This window comes from Kogia breviceps, chromosome 9 (assembly GCF_026419965.1).
Source record: "Kogia breviceps isolate mKogBre1 chromosome 9, mKogBre1 haplotype 1, whole genome shotgun sequence".
Taxonomy (NCBI): Eukaryota; Metazoa; Chordata; class Mammalia; order Artiodactyla; family Physeteridae; genus Kogia; species Kogia breviceps.
The window spans coordinates 6,511,707-6,525,307 of record NC_081318.1 but is presented as its reverse complement, the minus strand read 5'-3'; the positions used below and the strand labels follow the sequence as shown (position 1 = coordinate 6,525,307).

At 50.3% G+C, this 13,601-nt stretch overlaps 1 protein-coding gene across 1 annotated transcript; it reads left to right on the top strand.

The window, feature by feature from the left end:
* Positions 1-332: 332 nt before the first annotated feature.
* On the top strand, positions 333-13,017 carry AOC1 (amine oxidase copper containing 1). Its single transcript, XM_059073437.2, has 5 exons — positions 333-381; positions 7,559-9,140; positions 9,946-10,231; positions 10,586-10,718; positions 10,938-13,017. The coding sequence occupies exons 2-5, from the start codon at positions 7,562-7,564 to the stop codon at positions 11,205-11,207; spliced, it is 2,268 nt and encodes a 755-aa protein (XP_058929420.1). The 5' UTR covers positions 333-381; positions 7,559-7,561; the 3' UTR covers positions 11,208-13,017.
* Positions 13,018-13,601: the final 584 nt, after the last annotated feature.

Sequence of the window (13,601 nt, the reverse complement as noted above, 5' to 3'; positions counted from 1 at the left end):
GCACAGCACAGATCATAACAGAGAAAACACAGACAACTCTTGTGAAAGGTGTCCCTGCAGCAGGAGGATGATAGGGAAGCAGATCTAGGGCACAGGTGTTGTTGGGGAAAACAGAAGTGAACCCAGCTGCTAAAGTGGTGAAGGACTGGGCAGTTTCCAAACTTAGGTACTTGGGGTAACAGGCACCTTTTGGGCTGCAGCAGCCAGAGCCATGCACTTCCTTGTACCATTCCCTTTGCCCATTGTGGAGCCTCCTGAGCTGTAGGTCAGCTCATGCCTCACCCTGTCCCTCCCTCCAGGGCGGGACCAATAGAGCCATAAAGTTCAAGGAGTCAGAGACAAAGTCTGGCAGCAGAGGTGAGCCCAGAGCAGAGCACACAGGTATGTACTGATGGGATATTCAGGGAGAGTCAAGCAGGGGTTGGCTGGGAAGGAGGGAAGCAAGGGAAGATGGACATGGAGTTAAGGGTCAAGAGAAACAAAGACACAAGACGGAGGGGCAAGAGCCCAGAAGGTGTCACTCCAGGGCACTAGCTGCCCGGGGGCAAGATGGGAAATGCGCAGTGAGGAGGGGGCTGCTGTTCTTCGGGTGCTGGAGACGAGCAGTGGGGAGGAGAGGGTGTGTTTCACATCTCCCAGCATGGAGGTCTCACTGGCCGCTAAGTTCACCCTTCTCCCATGGCTTCATTGCCATTGTCCACCTCACCCACTGCCCATTTGGACGCTGGACAAGAGGATGGTACTGGGAAAAGGAAAGGTTAAAGGAACAGCCAAGTTCAGGTTAAAGGACCGCAGGTCTCTTCCTCATCTCCCTCCTTAGCAGAGCAGAAAGCAATTTGGGGATAAGAAGTGTTGATGAAAGTTCAGTTAACTACCAAGTTAAGAAGGAAAAAGGAGAATTTCATTCAAGTCAAACTGAGGATTAGAACTCAGGGAGCAGATTCTCAGAAAGCTGTGAGAGCTGTTCTGCCAGTTATAAGTTGAGGGCACAGTCATATACATTTTCAAGACAAAAGGATCATACATCAAAATGACATACTGATATTTTACATAAAGTTCACCAAGGATGCATAGTCCAAGTAAGCACATATAGGGCAGGCAGCAAGTCACCATGACCCCCTGCAGAGCTGGGAAAGAACACTATTCTTTTAAGCGGTTACATTGCTAGCATCAGAAGAAAGGGGAAAAGTTGATCTTTAAGGTCCAGCAGGCACTCCCATCTTTGAGGAGCTCTGCTTAATGTGTAATGCAGATGCACACTGCATATTAAGGAGGGAAGGAGGGAGACCCAAACAAACACAGAGAGAAAATTCTATGTTTAATTTTTTCTTGTCCTACCTTAGAGTGTAAATTTTATTTCATTATTTCCCCCCTTTGATCATTAATCTTTCAATAGAAAGCATTAGGTGATCAAATATTTGGTCCCCCAATGCCAGGATGGTTGCTTATCTGCTCTGGATCCACCATGCCCCCCAATGTCCTGTCTTAACAGCCCAGTTCTGTCCTTCCTTTAAGGGGATTAGGCTAGTAGAATGCTTGGCATGGACTGATAGTCAACTCTAGGTTGTCCAATAAGACTTATGCCAATTTTACTCTGTATGTGAATTGTGCGTGCCCACTATTTTATATAGAGCTATAGATATGATCAGTAGTTTCAAGTCATTTAGACATCAGTATTTTAGGTGGAGTTTTGAATATACATCGAGAGGTACAAGAGATTATTACTCTATAAATGATATAGAACACAATCAATATGGCCAACAACAATAACAAAGTCAGAAGCAGAGATTTAAGCTATGAATCCCCAGAACTGAACCATTTATTCAAGATTTCATTTAGACTAGAAAAGGAATTCCCCAGTGCAGAAATCTTATTTCTTATGTGAGTCATTAGATGGTTATATTAGAGGACTCATCTGGTATGAAAGCTCAACGTTGTCTGGATTATAGCATAAGTTTTCCCCTGCAAAGCAGTTTTAAAAATCAAGTGCCATTTGATTTTTCAGCATCACTTTCTCATCATAGAAACTTCAGAACTGAGTAAACTAATTGAATGTAGTGAACCAATATGGAGGTATATGCCAATGGGGAGAGTTTTTATAGATTATAGAAACATCTGAAGAGTCAGTGACAAAAATTATGTGGGGTTGTCTCGTCCTTGTGTTGACTTAGGAATTGGATGACAAATCCAACAGCAGCTAAATCGCCCCTAGTAACTATATTTTGTGACCGTGTTACTAAAGAGTTTTCTTCCTACCCTATAACTTTGGGGCAAAAACATAGCTAGAAATAAAACAATAACTTTTAATTTTGATAGACAGGCTTTTGGTAAACAGTACAATTGAACTGGTGGGATGGGTCTTACAGGCCTGGTTTCGACTCTTGGATCAGTTGTTTGCTACTCTTGTCCTCTTCTCATCCTAGCTCGGTGATGCTTGCCTTAGTTGAAGCCAGGTGACAGAAAACAGGGATCAAAGTCCATTCAAGTGGAGGGGTCTTTTTAAGATGAGAGGTGTGAGTCCACGAATTAGTGTCTTTCAGTTTGGCTGTGCATGGATTAGTTAATAATATTGATACTTGATAAGGTTCTTCCCATCATGGCTGCAAAGAATCTTTTATCTGATGTCCTTTCCAATAAATAAAATCTCTAGGTTGTAATCCATGATCCTTTTCATCTCCTGGCAGCTTGCTGTAAAAGTAGTTACCAATTTTTTTAATTGTCTCAATAAGTCCCTGTCAATAATATAATATATTTCCTCTGCACCACTATGGGTGAAATTTTCCAAAGTATTGTTTTCCCCATAAAAACCTTTTTTCAGACGCCCAACGGGTTAAAGAACGTACATGTTGGAGTAATAGCCATTGGACTTCAATAGACACTATAGGTTTCATTTTGTTTTATCAGGTCTAAACCATATGTATGTGGAGGGGTCAAAATTCCCCCTGTTTGTGGCCATATCTGTTTCTCTCCTTTAGTGGTGATTTCTTGAGCCTGTAGAAAGAAATCTTTTATTGAGTTACAGGGTTAACAGACAGCAGTGGACATTCTGGAAGCTGGACAGGACAAATATTTAAAGCTTCCCATTTGGCTGCAGCATCAGCAAGCTGATTTCCTTTAGCTTCTGCAGTGTCCGATTTGGAATGCCGTGTTGTTTTAATAATTGCTAACTGTTTTGGCAGTTGTATAATGATTAATAACTCTTCAACCTGTTTTCTATTTTTTTATAAGTTGTCCTGAAGAGGTTTAAAACCTCACTGTTTTCATAGCATTCCAAAGTTGTATGTCACTCCCAAAGCATAGCAACTGTCAGTATAAATATTTGTTACCTGGGCTTAGCTAGTTGACAAGCTAGAGATTAATTTGGCTTGTTGTGCTGACTTTGTTTCTGGTAAAAAAAAGTTTTCAATTATGTCCATTGTGGACGTTATTGCATACCTGGCTCAGTAATATCCCGTTCATCCCATAAGTAGGACCCGTCTATAAATTAAATTAGGTCAGCTTTATCAATAGCGGCTTCTTAGAAGTCATTCCTGGGAGCAAGAAGATAATCTGTTAACAAGATACAGTAATGGTTGTTTTCTTCCTGTGCTTCTGGAAGCAAAGTTGCAAGGTTAATGCTATTACATCAAACCAAGGTAGTGTTAGGACCAGCAAACAACAACTTCATAAGAAGTTAGCTGGCTTACAGAATTGTGCTGAGTGTGGTGAGAGTTTAAAAGAGACTCAGCTGAGGGCTTCCCTGGTGGCGCAGTGGTTGAGAGTCCGCCTGCCGATGTGGGGGACGCGGGTTCGTGCCCCGGTCCGGGAAGATCCCACGTGCCGCGGAGCGGCTGGGCCCGTGAGCCGTGGCCGCTGAGCCTGCGCGTCGGGAGCCTGTGCTCTGCAACGGGAGAGGCCACAGCGGTGAGAAGCCCGCGTACCAAAAAAAAAGAGTAGGTAAACATAGACTTCTTTAGCAATGAATGTTTCAGTATTTATCTTATTAAAAATAATCTAGACATGCAATGAATTTCCATCATTTAATTTAATTTAGCAGAACTTTGAAGTTTCAGGTTGCCAAAAATCTGGAGAATTTGTCTTAGGTAGACATACCATAAAACATATTATTCTTAGAGAGTTCACCCAAAAGCTCTTATCCCATTCATCTCTCTGGAGGTAGGGCCATATCATATTTGTAACATACACACAGACATACATATATCCAGACAGGCACAGACAGAGATACCATAATTTTCCTGCTTGAAAAACATCTTTCCCTTTTTCTTCTTCCTTTCAGTTTCAAGTTCTTCTCATTGAGCTGAGGCTGTAGTCTCAGGTGATCTGAGCTGTGTTTACATTTCAAGGACCCAGTAAGAGTTATAACTTCAAGCATTCTTCTAGGAGCACTTTTATTCTCTTGGGGTCAGAATTTCGAAAATGTGTTTTTATCAAGGTGGCTTTCTCTAGAATGTCAACAAAGCTCCATCCTGGCCATTTAAGCGTTAAGATAAGTGCTTGCAAACATTGGCTTTGTTCCATTTGGACACGAAGTCAGCCAGAGTTCCGGGGAGTGGGGAGTGGCCGCCGGTCTGGGAGTTGTTTGGCCTTTGAGGCCCGGTCTCTCATTATTCGGTAGCCTCATTCAGATACGGTCTGAAGAACTTTCTGAGGGCAGCATGTAGGACGGAATGTGTGCCCCGTCTGAGGCCAGCTCCCCAAGGAGTTACCCCTGGGTCAGTTTGACTCTCTTCGTTGTCTTGGTTCTTCTCTCTGCCAATGGAAACCTGCCGTGGGGGCTTGGGGCACTAGGTGATCAGCCTTTGCTACGCCTCCCCTGCAAGCAGAATTTATTTAATGATTGCAGTGGGACCCTCTGTGGGATCATTACACGTCACAAGGACTGATCCCGAGACGCTTCCTCTAGGTTCTCAGGGGCCTGAGGACACCTTGTGACCAGGAGCAGGCGTTCCTTTTCCTCTGGAACCGAGAGGGCTTAGTCTTCATTTCACGAGCAAACAGTTTGTTCAGACCATATGTACGTAATCTTTCCAATTTAAGCCAAATTTTAAAACAAGGACAACCAACCAGTTCACTCCAAAGTCCCCCCAGGTCCCTGGCTAGCAAATGTACTGGTACTCCCTTGGGATCCGAGTCCCAAGAGAAACAGCTCCGGTAAAATTCAAGACGTCATTGAAAGCAATGATGTCCAGATATCGCGAGAACTCACCAAAGCACCTGAAGAATACGAAGAAGCGGGTGGGGCTCAAAGCGCCCGTGCTGGTACCAAGCTCCAGTTCGGTGTAGACTCCAGTTGTCCTCTGGTGGGTGTCTCTGACGTCCTGCCAACTACACCAAGAAAATTCATTTAACTATCAAGTTAAGAAGAAAAAAGGGGAATTTTATTTGAGCCAAACTGAGGGTTATAACCTGGGAAGCAGATTCTCAAAAAGCTCTGAGAACTGTTCCACCTGTTAGAAGTTGAAGGCACCGTCATATACCTTTTCAAGACAAAAGGATCTTTCATCAAAACGACGTACTGATATTTTACATAAAGTTCACCAAGGATGCTAGTGCAGGTAAGCACGGACAGAGCAGGCAGCCAGTCACCACGAGCCCCTGCAGAGCCGGGAAAGAACACTGTTCTTCTAAGAAGTTACGTCGCTAGCATCCGAAGAGAGAAAAAACAATTATTCTTTACGGTGCTGCAGGCATTCCCATCTCTGGGGGGCTCTGGTTAACGTGTAATGCAGATGCACTTTGCACATGAGGGAGGGAGGCCCAAACGAACACAGAGACAGAATTTTATGTTTAATTTTTTCTTGTCCTGCCTTAAAATATAAATTTTATTTCATCAGAGATTATAAGAAAATGGCGGACTTGCACTCTAAAAGACATGGAGGGACTTCAATGCATATTACTGAGTCCAAGAGGCTAGTCTGAAAAGACTGCATCCTGTATGGTCCTGACGGCGTGGCGTTCTGCAAAAGGCAAGACTATGGAGACAGTGAAAAGATCAGTGGTTGCCAGGATTTGCAGGGGAAGGAAGGGGAGAAGGATAACTAGTTGGAAGTAGAGAGGATTTTGAGCAGTGAAACTGCTCTGTACGGTACTATAATGACGGATGCTTGTCCTTACACATTTGTCAAAACCCATAGAATGTACAACACCAAGAGTGAACCCTAATGGAAGCTATGGACTTTGGGTGATAATGATGTGTCATTGCAGGTTCACAGCGCTACATTGTAACAAACGTATCACTCAGGTGGGGGAAGTTGATAGCGGCAAAGTTACGCGGAGGTGGGGGTTGGGGGGGAGCTATATGGGATCTCTGTACATTTCTCTCAGTTTTGCTGTGAACCTAGAACTTCTCTCAGTAAAGTCTAGTTAAAAAAAAAAAAAAAGAGGCTCGAGCAAAATTTAATAGTAGAGCAGGAGCTCACCACATACCCTTCTGCTGGCTCTGGATTCACCTAGCAGCCCCTACAGCGCCCGCACCCCTTCAGGCTGGAGAGGAGATCGCGTGAGTCCTTCCTTGGTCCTTCCCACCAGTGCAGGGTGGGCGGGGCGGGTAGGGAACAAGATGAGGAACCAGAGGGGAGGGGATCGTCCCCTCAAAATGGAAGGGGAGAGAGCATCTCCCTGAATTGCCCCCCGGGATGACGGCTCCCTGAGTGCCCTCCTCGTGGCCTTGGCCTTGGATGGCCGCAGCCGGAGGGCCCCACTGGAGGGGCTAAAGAAGCCTGGGCGGGGCCAGCAGCCCGTCCTCCCCCTCAGCTGGGTAGGCGCAGGTCTGTAGCCTAACCAGTCAAACCTCTCTCCGGGGCTCAGAAGGTTAACTATTCTGGCATCAGAGAGTATATCCTCATGGTTAACTTTAAAAAGAAGAGTAGCTCGCATTTCTTGAGCGCTCCCCGGGAGGCAGGCTTTGTTCTAAACACTTTATCCTTATTGTCCAAGCGATTTTTCCATTTATTTCCATTTCACCGTTGGGTGAATGGAGGCCCAGAGAGTTTAAGCAAGGAGCCAAGGTCACACAGCTGTTCCCAATGGTGAGATGTACTAGCACTCGAAATCTGGCAGCCTGGCTCCAGAGCCAAATCTTTGAACTTCTACACTAAATTTCAGATTTTATCTACATAAAAAAATATCGTGTTGTATCAAAAATGCAGTTTTGCCGTCAATACCCATGGCCCAATAAGCATTTTGTGGCATTTGAGGGACACTGTGCATCTCTGAGTGACCTAAAGCTGGAGAGATAAGAGCTGCCCCGCAGAGATAACGCACAGAGAAGGGGAAAAGGAGTTTGCACAAGTAAGAAAATGCACGGGACCGAAAGAGGTTTACGGAGCCGGGAGGAGAGAGCAGAATTAAAATCGACGGGCAGCAGAGACCAGAGCAGTTGGCGGCTGCGTGGGTCCCCTGCGGCCACCGAGGGCTGCCTCGAGCTGGGCGGGGACGCGCCAGGAAGTGAGTCTGTGGGAAAAACACGAGGCCCGGGGACATCGTAGTCCAAGGCCCGACCTGGTAGAAACCCGTTTCCTCCCATAAAACTAAGTTCATCTATTCCACTGCATTCCAGACCATGGGGCAGAGGACCCTGGCCCTCGCCTGGGCGGGTGCTGCCATCCTGGTGCTACAGACGTTGGCCGCGGCAGAGGGCCCCCCACAGACCCCCGGCAGCAAAGGCAGGGTGTTTGCAGACCTGAGCGCCCAAGAGCTGAAGGCCGTGCACAGCTTCCTTTGGTCCCAGGAGGAGCTGAGGCTGCAGCCATCCAGCACGTTGACCATGGCCAAGAACTCCGTGTTCCTCATTGAGATGTTGCTGCCCAAGAAGCAACACGTGCTGAAATTCCTGGATAAAGGCCACCGGCCTCCTGTTCGGGAAGCGCGCGCTGTCATCTTCTTCGGAGCCCAGGAGCACCCCAACATCACCGAGTTTGCTGTGGGACCGCTGCCCAGGCCCCATTACATGCGACACCTGCTCCACAAGCCCGGGCACCAGGCCTCCTGGGCCTCCAGGCCCGTCTCCAAGGCGGAGTATACCCTCCTGAGCCACACCCTGGAGGAGGTCAGCAAGCCCCTGCACCAGTTTTTCCGTCGCACCACGGGCTTCACGTTCGGAAACTGCCAGGAGCGGTGCCTGACGTTCACGGATGTGGCGCCCCGTGGCTTGGCCTCCGGCCAGCGGCGCTCTTGGCTCATCTTGCAGCGCCATGTGAAAGGCTACTTCTTGCACCCCACCGGGCTGGAGCTCCTGGTGGATCACGCAAGCATGAACCCCCAGGACTGGACGGTGGAGCGGGTCTGGTACAACGGGAAGTTCTACCGCAGCCCCGCAGAGCTGGCTCAGAAGTATGAGGCCGGAGAGGTGGACGCGGTCGTCCTGGAAGACCCGCTCGCCAAGGGCAAGGACGGAGAGAACCTACCAGAGGCAGCCCTCTTCTCCTTCTACCAGCCGCGTGGCGACTTCGCCATCAACACGAACGGCCCCCGCCTGGTGCAGCCCGAGGGCCCCCGCTACAGACTGGAGGGCAACGCCGTGCTCTACGGGGGCTGGAGCTTCGCCTTCCGGCTGCGCTCATCCTCGGGGCTGCAGGTCCTGGACGTGCACTTCGGAGGTGAGCGTATAGCCTACGAGGTGAGCGTGCAGGAGGCCGTGGCGCTGTACGGAGGACACACACCCGCGGGTATGCAGACCAAGTACATGGACGTCGGCTGGGGCTTGGGCAGCGTCACTCAGGAGCTGGCCCCTGGCATCGACTGCCCGGAGACGGCCACCTTCCTAGACGCCCTCCACTACTACGACACCGACGGTCCTGTCCTCTACCCCCGAGCCCTCTGTCTCTTTGAGATGCCTACGGGGGTGCCCATCTGGCGGCACTTTGACTCCAACTTCAGCGACGGCTTCAACTTCTATGCGGGCCTCAAGGGCCAGGTGCTGGTGCTGAGGACCACTTCGACGGTCTACAATTACGACTATATCTGGGACTTCCTCTTCTACCCCAATGGGGTGATGGAGGCCAAGATGCACGCCACCGGCTATGTCCACGCCACCTTCTACACCCCCGAGGGGCTGCGCCACGGGTCCCGCCTGCACACACACCTGACGGGCAACGTACACACACACCTAGTGCATTACCGCGTGGACCTGGACGTGGCAGGTAGGACTCGGGCTCGGAACCACCCTCCGGGCCAGATGTTCGCATCCGAGCGATAACTTACACTCATGCGAGATGGTGCCTAGACCCCCCCCCCCCGGAAGCGCGATACCGGGAGAGGTTACCCAGCCTGCACGCGTGGAGCCTGCAGTGCTAGAAATCTGTGTGCCCCTGCAAACTGGTGAACGTGAATAGGGCCAGCTGTTCCCCTGATGCTGCATTGACCCCCCAGGGGGACGGACCGGATAGAAAGGTGTGCACAGGACGGGGGAGGTGATGATACCAAGGAGTATAAGAAACGCCGCTGCCCGGTGCTCTGAGTGGATGCGGTGACATCGGGAATACTCCTTGTGTCTCTTGAGTGAGTGGTGTCCCCCTTAAAAGATGACGAGGGCGTAATGACAGGATTTGGCCTGACGTCAGATCACACGTCAGAGGAGCCCCCCATGACCAGGTGGTCGGCTTCTTCTCACTCCGGCCCTCTCGCCCCTGAGCCCAGAGGGCACTGACATAGTCCCTTCCCCTGGGGAGAGGCCAGCTGCCCTTTGCTGGGGCCACGGCCTCAGCAAACAGACACAGAGCTCTGCCCTCAAGAGGAGCTGTCCGGAATCACGGTGGAATCCCTGCAGCTGTCTTCTAGCTCCTCGGTCCCTTCCCTCCACCGCGGCTGGCTCAGTGCACGCCCCTGACATCCTCTTCACGGCCCCCGCGGTTTGTTGTTGGGTGTGGTCGGGAAGGAGGGCCCAGGGCGAGTGAGGACGCTTGCGGGCAGGGCGCCTGATTCTCCTCCTTCCCTGCACACACTCAGGCACCAAGAATAGCTTCCAGACCCTGCAGATGAAGCTAGAAAACATCACCAACCCCTGGAGCCCGAGACACCGCCTGGTCCAGCCGACTCTCCAGGAGACGAGGTTCTCCTCGGAGCGTCAGGCGGCCTTCCGCTTCAGACAGACTCTGCCCAAGTACCTGCTCTTTACCAGCCCCCAGGAGAACCCCTGGGGCCACAAGCGCAGCTACCGACTGCAGATCCACTCCATGGCTGACCAAGTGCTGCCCCCGGGCTGGGAGGAGGAGAGGGCCGTCACCTGGGCCAGGTGAGGGCGGCCCGGGAGGGCTGGAGGCGCCTCTCAGTGTCCCTGTGTTTCCCTGTGGCCGCGTGTGTCCGTCCATGAGATTCTGAGTCTGTGCTGTGGTGTATCTAGGCGTGCGTGTGCGTGTGCGTGTGTGCGCGCGCGCACGCGTGTACTTTCTCGGTCACGTGGCTCTGGGTTTGGGGAGGGGAAGTACGGAGCCCCCGCGGAGCCCTGGAGCCTCTGTTGACAGTGCGTCTGGCTGACCCCCAGGGGGTGATCCCGCATCCAAGGGAGGGCAGTCACCTTCCCCCACCGTGGACCCTGAAGATGTTCCCGGGGAGGGGCTGGAGGCTACCTTCTTCTGTGCCCGGACAGGTACCCCCTGGCAGTGACCAAATACCGGGAGTCTGAACTGTGCAGCAGTAGTATCTACAACCAGAACGACCCCTGGGACCCACCTGTGGTCTTTGAGGAGTTTCTTCACAACAATGAGAACATAGAAGACGAGGTACCAGCTCTGCCCTCTTCCAGCCCCACCCTGAGACCAGACCCCGGCTCAGTCCCAAGATCTGTGCCCGGTCTCAGGGTGGTGAGGGCCGGCTCGCTGCTTGGAGAGCGAGCTCTGCGGTCACTGGATTAGCCCCTCCCTTGAACATGGGGCCGAGGGGGGTGGCCCACCCCCTTCCCCTGTGAGCATGCTCAACACCGCCCACCCCCTCTCCCGCAGGACCTGGTGGCCTGGGTCACACTGGGTTTCCTGCACATCCCCCACTCCGAGGACGTCCCCAACACGGCCACGCCCGGGAACTCCGTGGGCTTCCTGCTCCGGCCCTTCAACTTCTTCCCAGAGGACCCGTCCCTGGCATCCAGAGACCTCGTGGTCGCGTGGCCTCTGGAAAACGGCTCCACCTATGTCCAGCGCTGGATCCCTGAGGAGGACGGGGGCTGCCTGATGCCTCCCCCTTTTAGCTACAATGGAACCTACAGGCCTGTGTGAAGGTCCCCTCCCCCCACTAACTCCCACCTGAAGCCCGACTGCCCCCCCCCACCCCACCCCCGCTACCCCAGGCACAGAGAGTAAACCCCTCAGGGCTCAGCTCCTATGCTGCTTCCTGCAGAAGGCATAGCAGATGAGGCCATACACCAGGCCGGGCGTGGGGGACACACACAGATGAGAAACACTAGGCCTTGGCCTCCACCCCAGAGAAGACCTCCATCACTAAGGCAGGGACGCTCACTGAAATACTAGGTTGACCTATCAGATCAGTTTAGAGAATCTGAGGCTGACGGCTCCCTCTCGGGGGGGTCTGTGGGGGACCCTTCTGGGTGACTGACAGGCATATGCAAAGTAGCGCAACCGCAGGAAGACGCTACGGAAAAATCGAGCGCGATTGCCAACACCTTTACCCCTTTGACACGCTGACCCGATTTCTCAGAGTTACCGTGGAGATCTACCTACAGACACAGGAAAAATAGATGTACACAGTAATTAACTGCAGTACTGTTTGTCCTGGCAAAGTCTGGAAACGACCCAAATATCCTTCTACAGGAGAGAGCCTCTAGATCTGAATAAACTATGGAGTGTCCACCCAGTGCAATTTTAGGTGATTGTAAAAGAAACGAATGAACAGGGACATTCTCTATACTGATGGGGAAAGATCTTCAGGATATACTAAGTAAGAAAATAGGTATAGAACAATATAGAGATAGCACGCTAATCTTCGTGTAAGAGAGGAATATATGTATTCATAAAATCCCTAGGGGCTGCCCTGGTGGCGCAGTGGTCGAGAGCCCGCCTGCCGATGCAGGGGACGCGGGTTCGTGTCCCGGTCCGGGAAGATCCCACATGCCGCGGAGCGGCTGGGCCCGTGAGCCATGGCCGCTGCGCCTGCGCGTCCGGAGCCTGTGCTCCGCAATGGGAGAGGCCACAACAGTGAGAGGCCCGCAAAAAAAAAAAAAAAAAAGGACACTGGATGCATATCAACTAATCATAATGTATGAATCTTATTAGGATCCTAATCTGAGCAAAGAGAATCAAAGTGTTCATGAGACAATTGGGAATATTTAACGATACTAAGAAATTATTATAAATTTTTTAGGAGTGATGATGGTATTGTGGTTATGTTTTAATAAGAATTCCTTATCTTTTATAGATAGGTGCTAACGTATTTACTAAGAAAATGATATGATGTCTGTCACTGACTTCAAAATAATCAAGTAGAAGGAATGTGGATGAGTTCGTGGGGTGTCAATGAAATGAGATTAACCACGCGTTGTTGAACCTGGATTCAGGAGGGTTTGTTTTATTCTTTTCTCTACTTCTGTGTATGCTTGAAAGAGGATGATACATCTTGATAAAAGAAACAAGAGATGAAGGAGATACAACATGTGTGCACCTGACAAGATGAGCTCAAGTGCAGGAAGAAACATACTTAGTACATAACTCTCAGAAACTGACAGGTCAAGCAGATGAAAAATAAGCAGAGATATAGATTATCTGAATAATACATTTAATAAGTTCAAACTTATATATTGATATAAACCTCTACACTCTACCTGAAAGTTGCTAGGAGGGTAATTCTTAAAAGCCCTCATCACAAGAAAAAAAAAATGTAACTATGTGAGGTGATGGAAGTTAACTGGGCTTGTTGTGGTGAGCATTTTGCAACACGTACATGTATCAAATCATTATGTGGTACAGCTAAAGCTCATACAATGTTATATGTCAATTATATGTCAATAAAACTGGTGGAAATTTAAAATAAAAAAACAAACAAAAGGATATGGCATGAGCAAATCCGTGATGGGAATATTTCACCAAGTCTCAACTTCCTACATGCAAGAGCTGGATCAGAAGAACAAAACACTGCATCTATGTGATTCAGCAATTACTATTTTACTAAAAATAAGGAAGACCCGACCAAGGAAAGAGAGAAAAGCATTATTTTGAAATCTGCGGCGCCGCATAACCATATCTTATAAGAATACATACGAAATCAAGGGTATATGTCAAATTTAAAAATAAAGGGGGCTCAGGCTGTCCCTATGCTTCTTTTCCTCACCATCTCCATGCCCTCGTTTCGCCAAGGCTTCCCAGGCGCTGAAGACCGGTTCCTTCTGGGCTCCGCATCTTTGCTGCTTTGGGGAGAAAGAGCTGAGCTTTCGCGGCACCGCCGCCGGCTGGGCGCTAGGTGGCGCCGCTGCGTCGCGGCGCCGCGGCGCCCCCCCACCCCCTCCCACCCCCGCCACGACGCCGCCCCGAGCCCGAGATCCCCTCCCGACCCGAGGTTCCTCCGCGGTCCCGCTGTATGCACCACTGGGGCCAAATTCAGCGTCCAGACAGGTGCACCTGGGGAGGACTGGGAGTGATGGCAGGTTACAGAGGGGCCAG

Coding starts and splice junctions, on each gene's coding strand:
- AOC1 (XM_059073437.2), top strand. CDS start 7,562: ATGGGGCAGAGGACCCTGGCCCTCGCCTGGGCGGGTGCTGCCATCCTG. Junction 9,141..9,945: donor CGTGGACCTGGACGTGGCAG/GTAGGACTCGGG, acceptor GCACACACTCAG/GCACCAAGAATAGCTTCCAG. Junction 10,719..10,937: donor ATGAGAACATAGAAGACGAG/GTACCAGCTCTG, acceptor CCTCTCCCGCAG/GACCTGGTGGCCTGGGTCAC.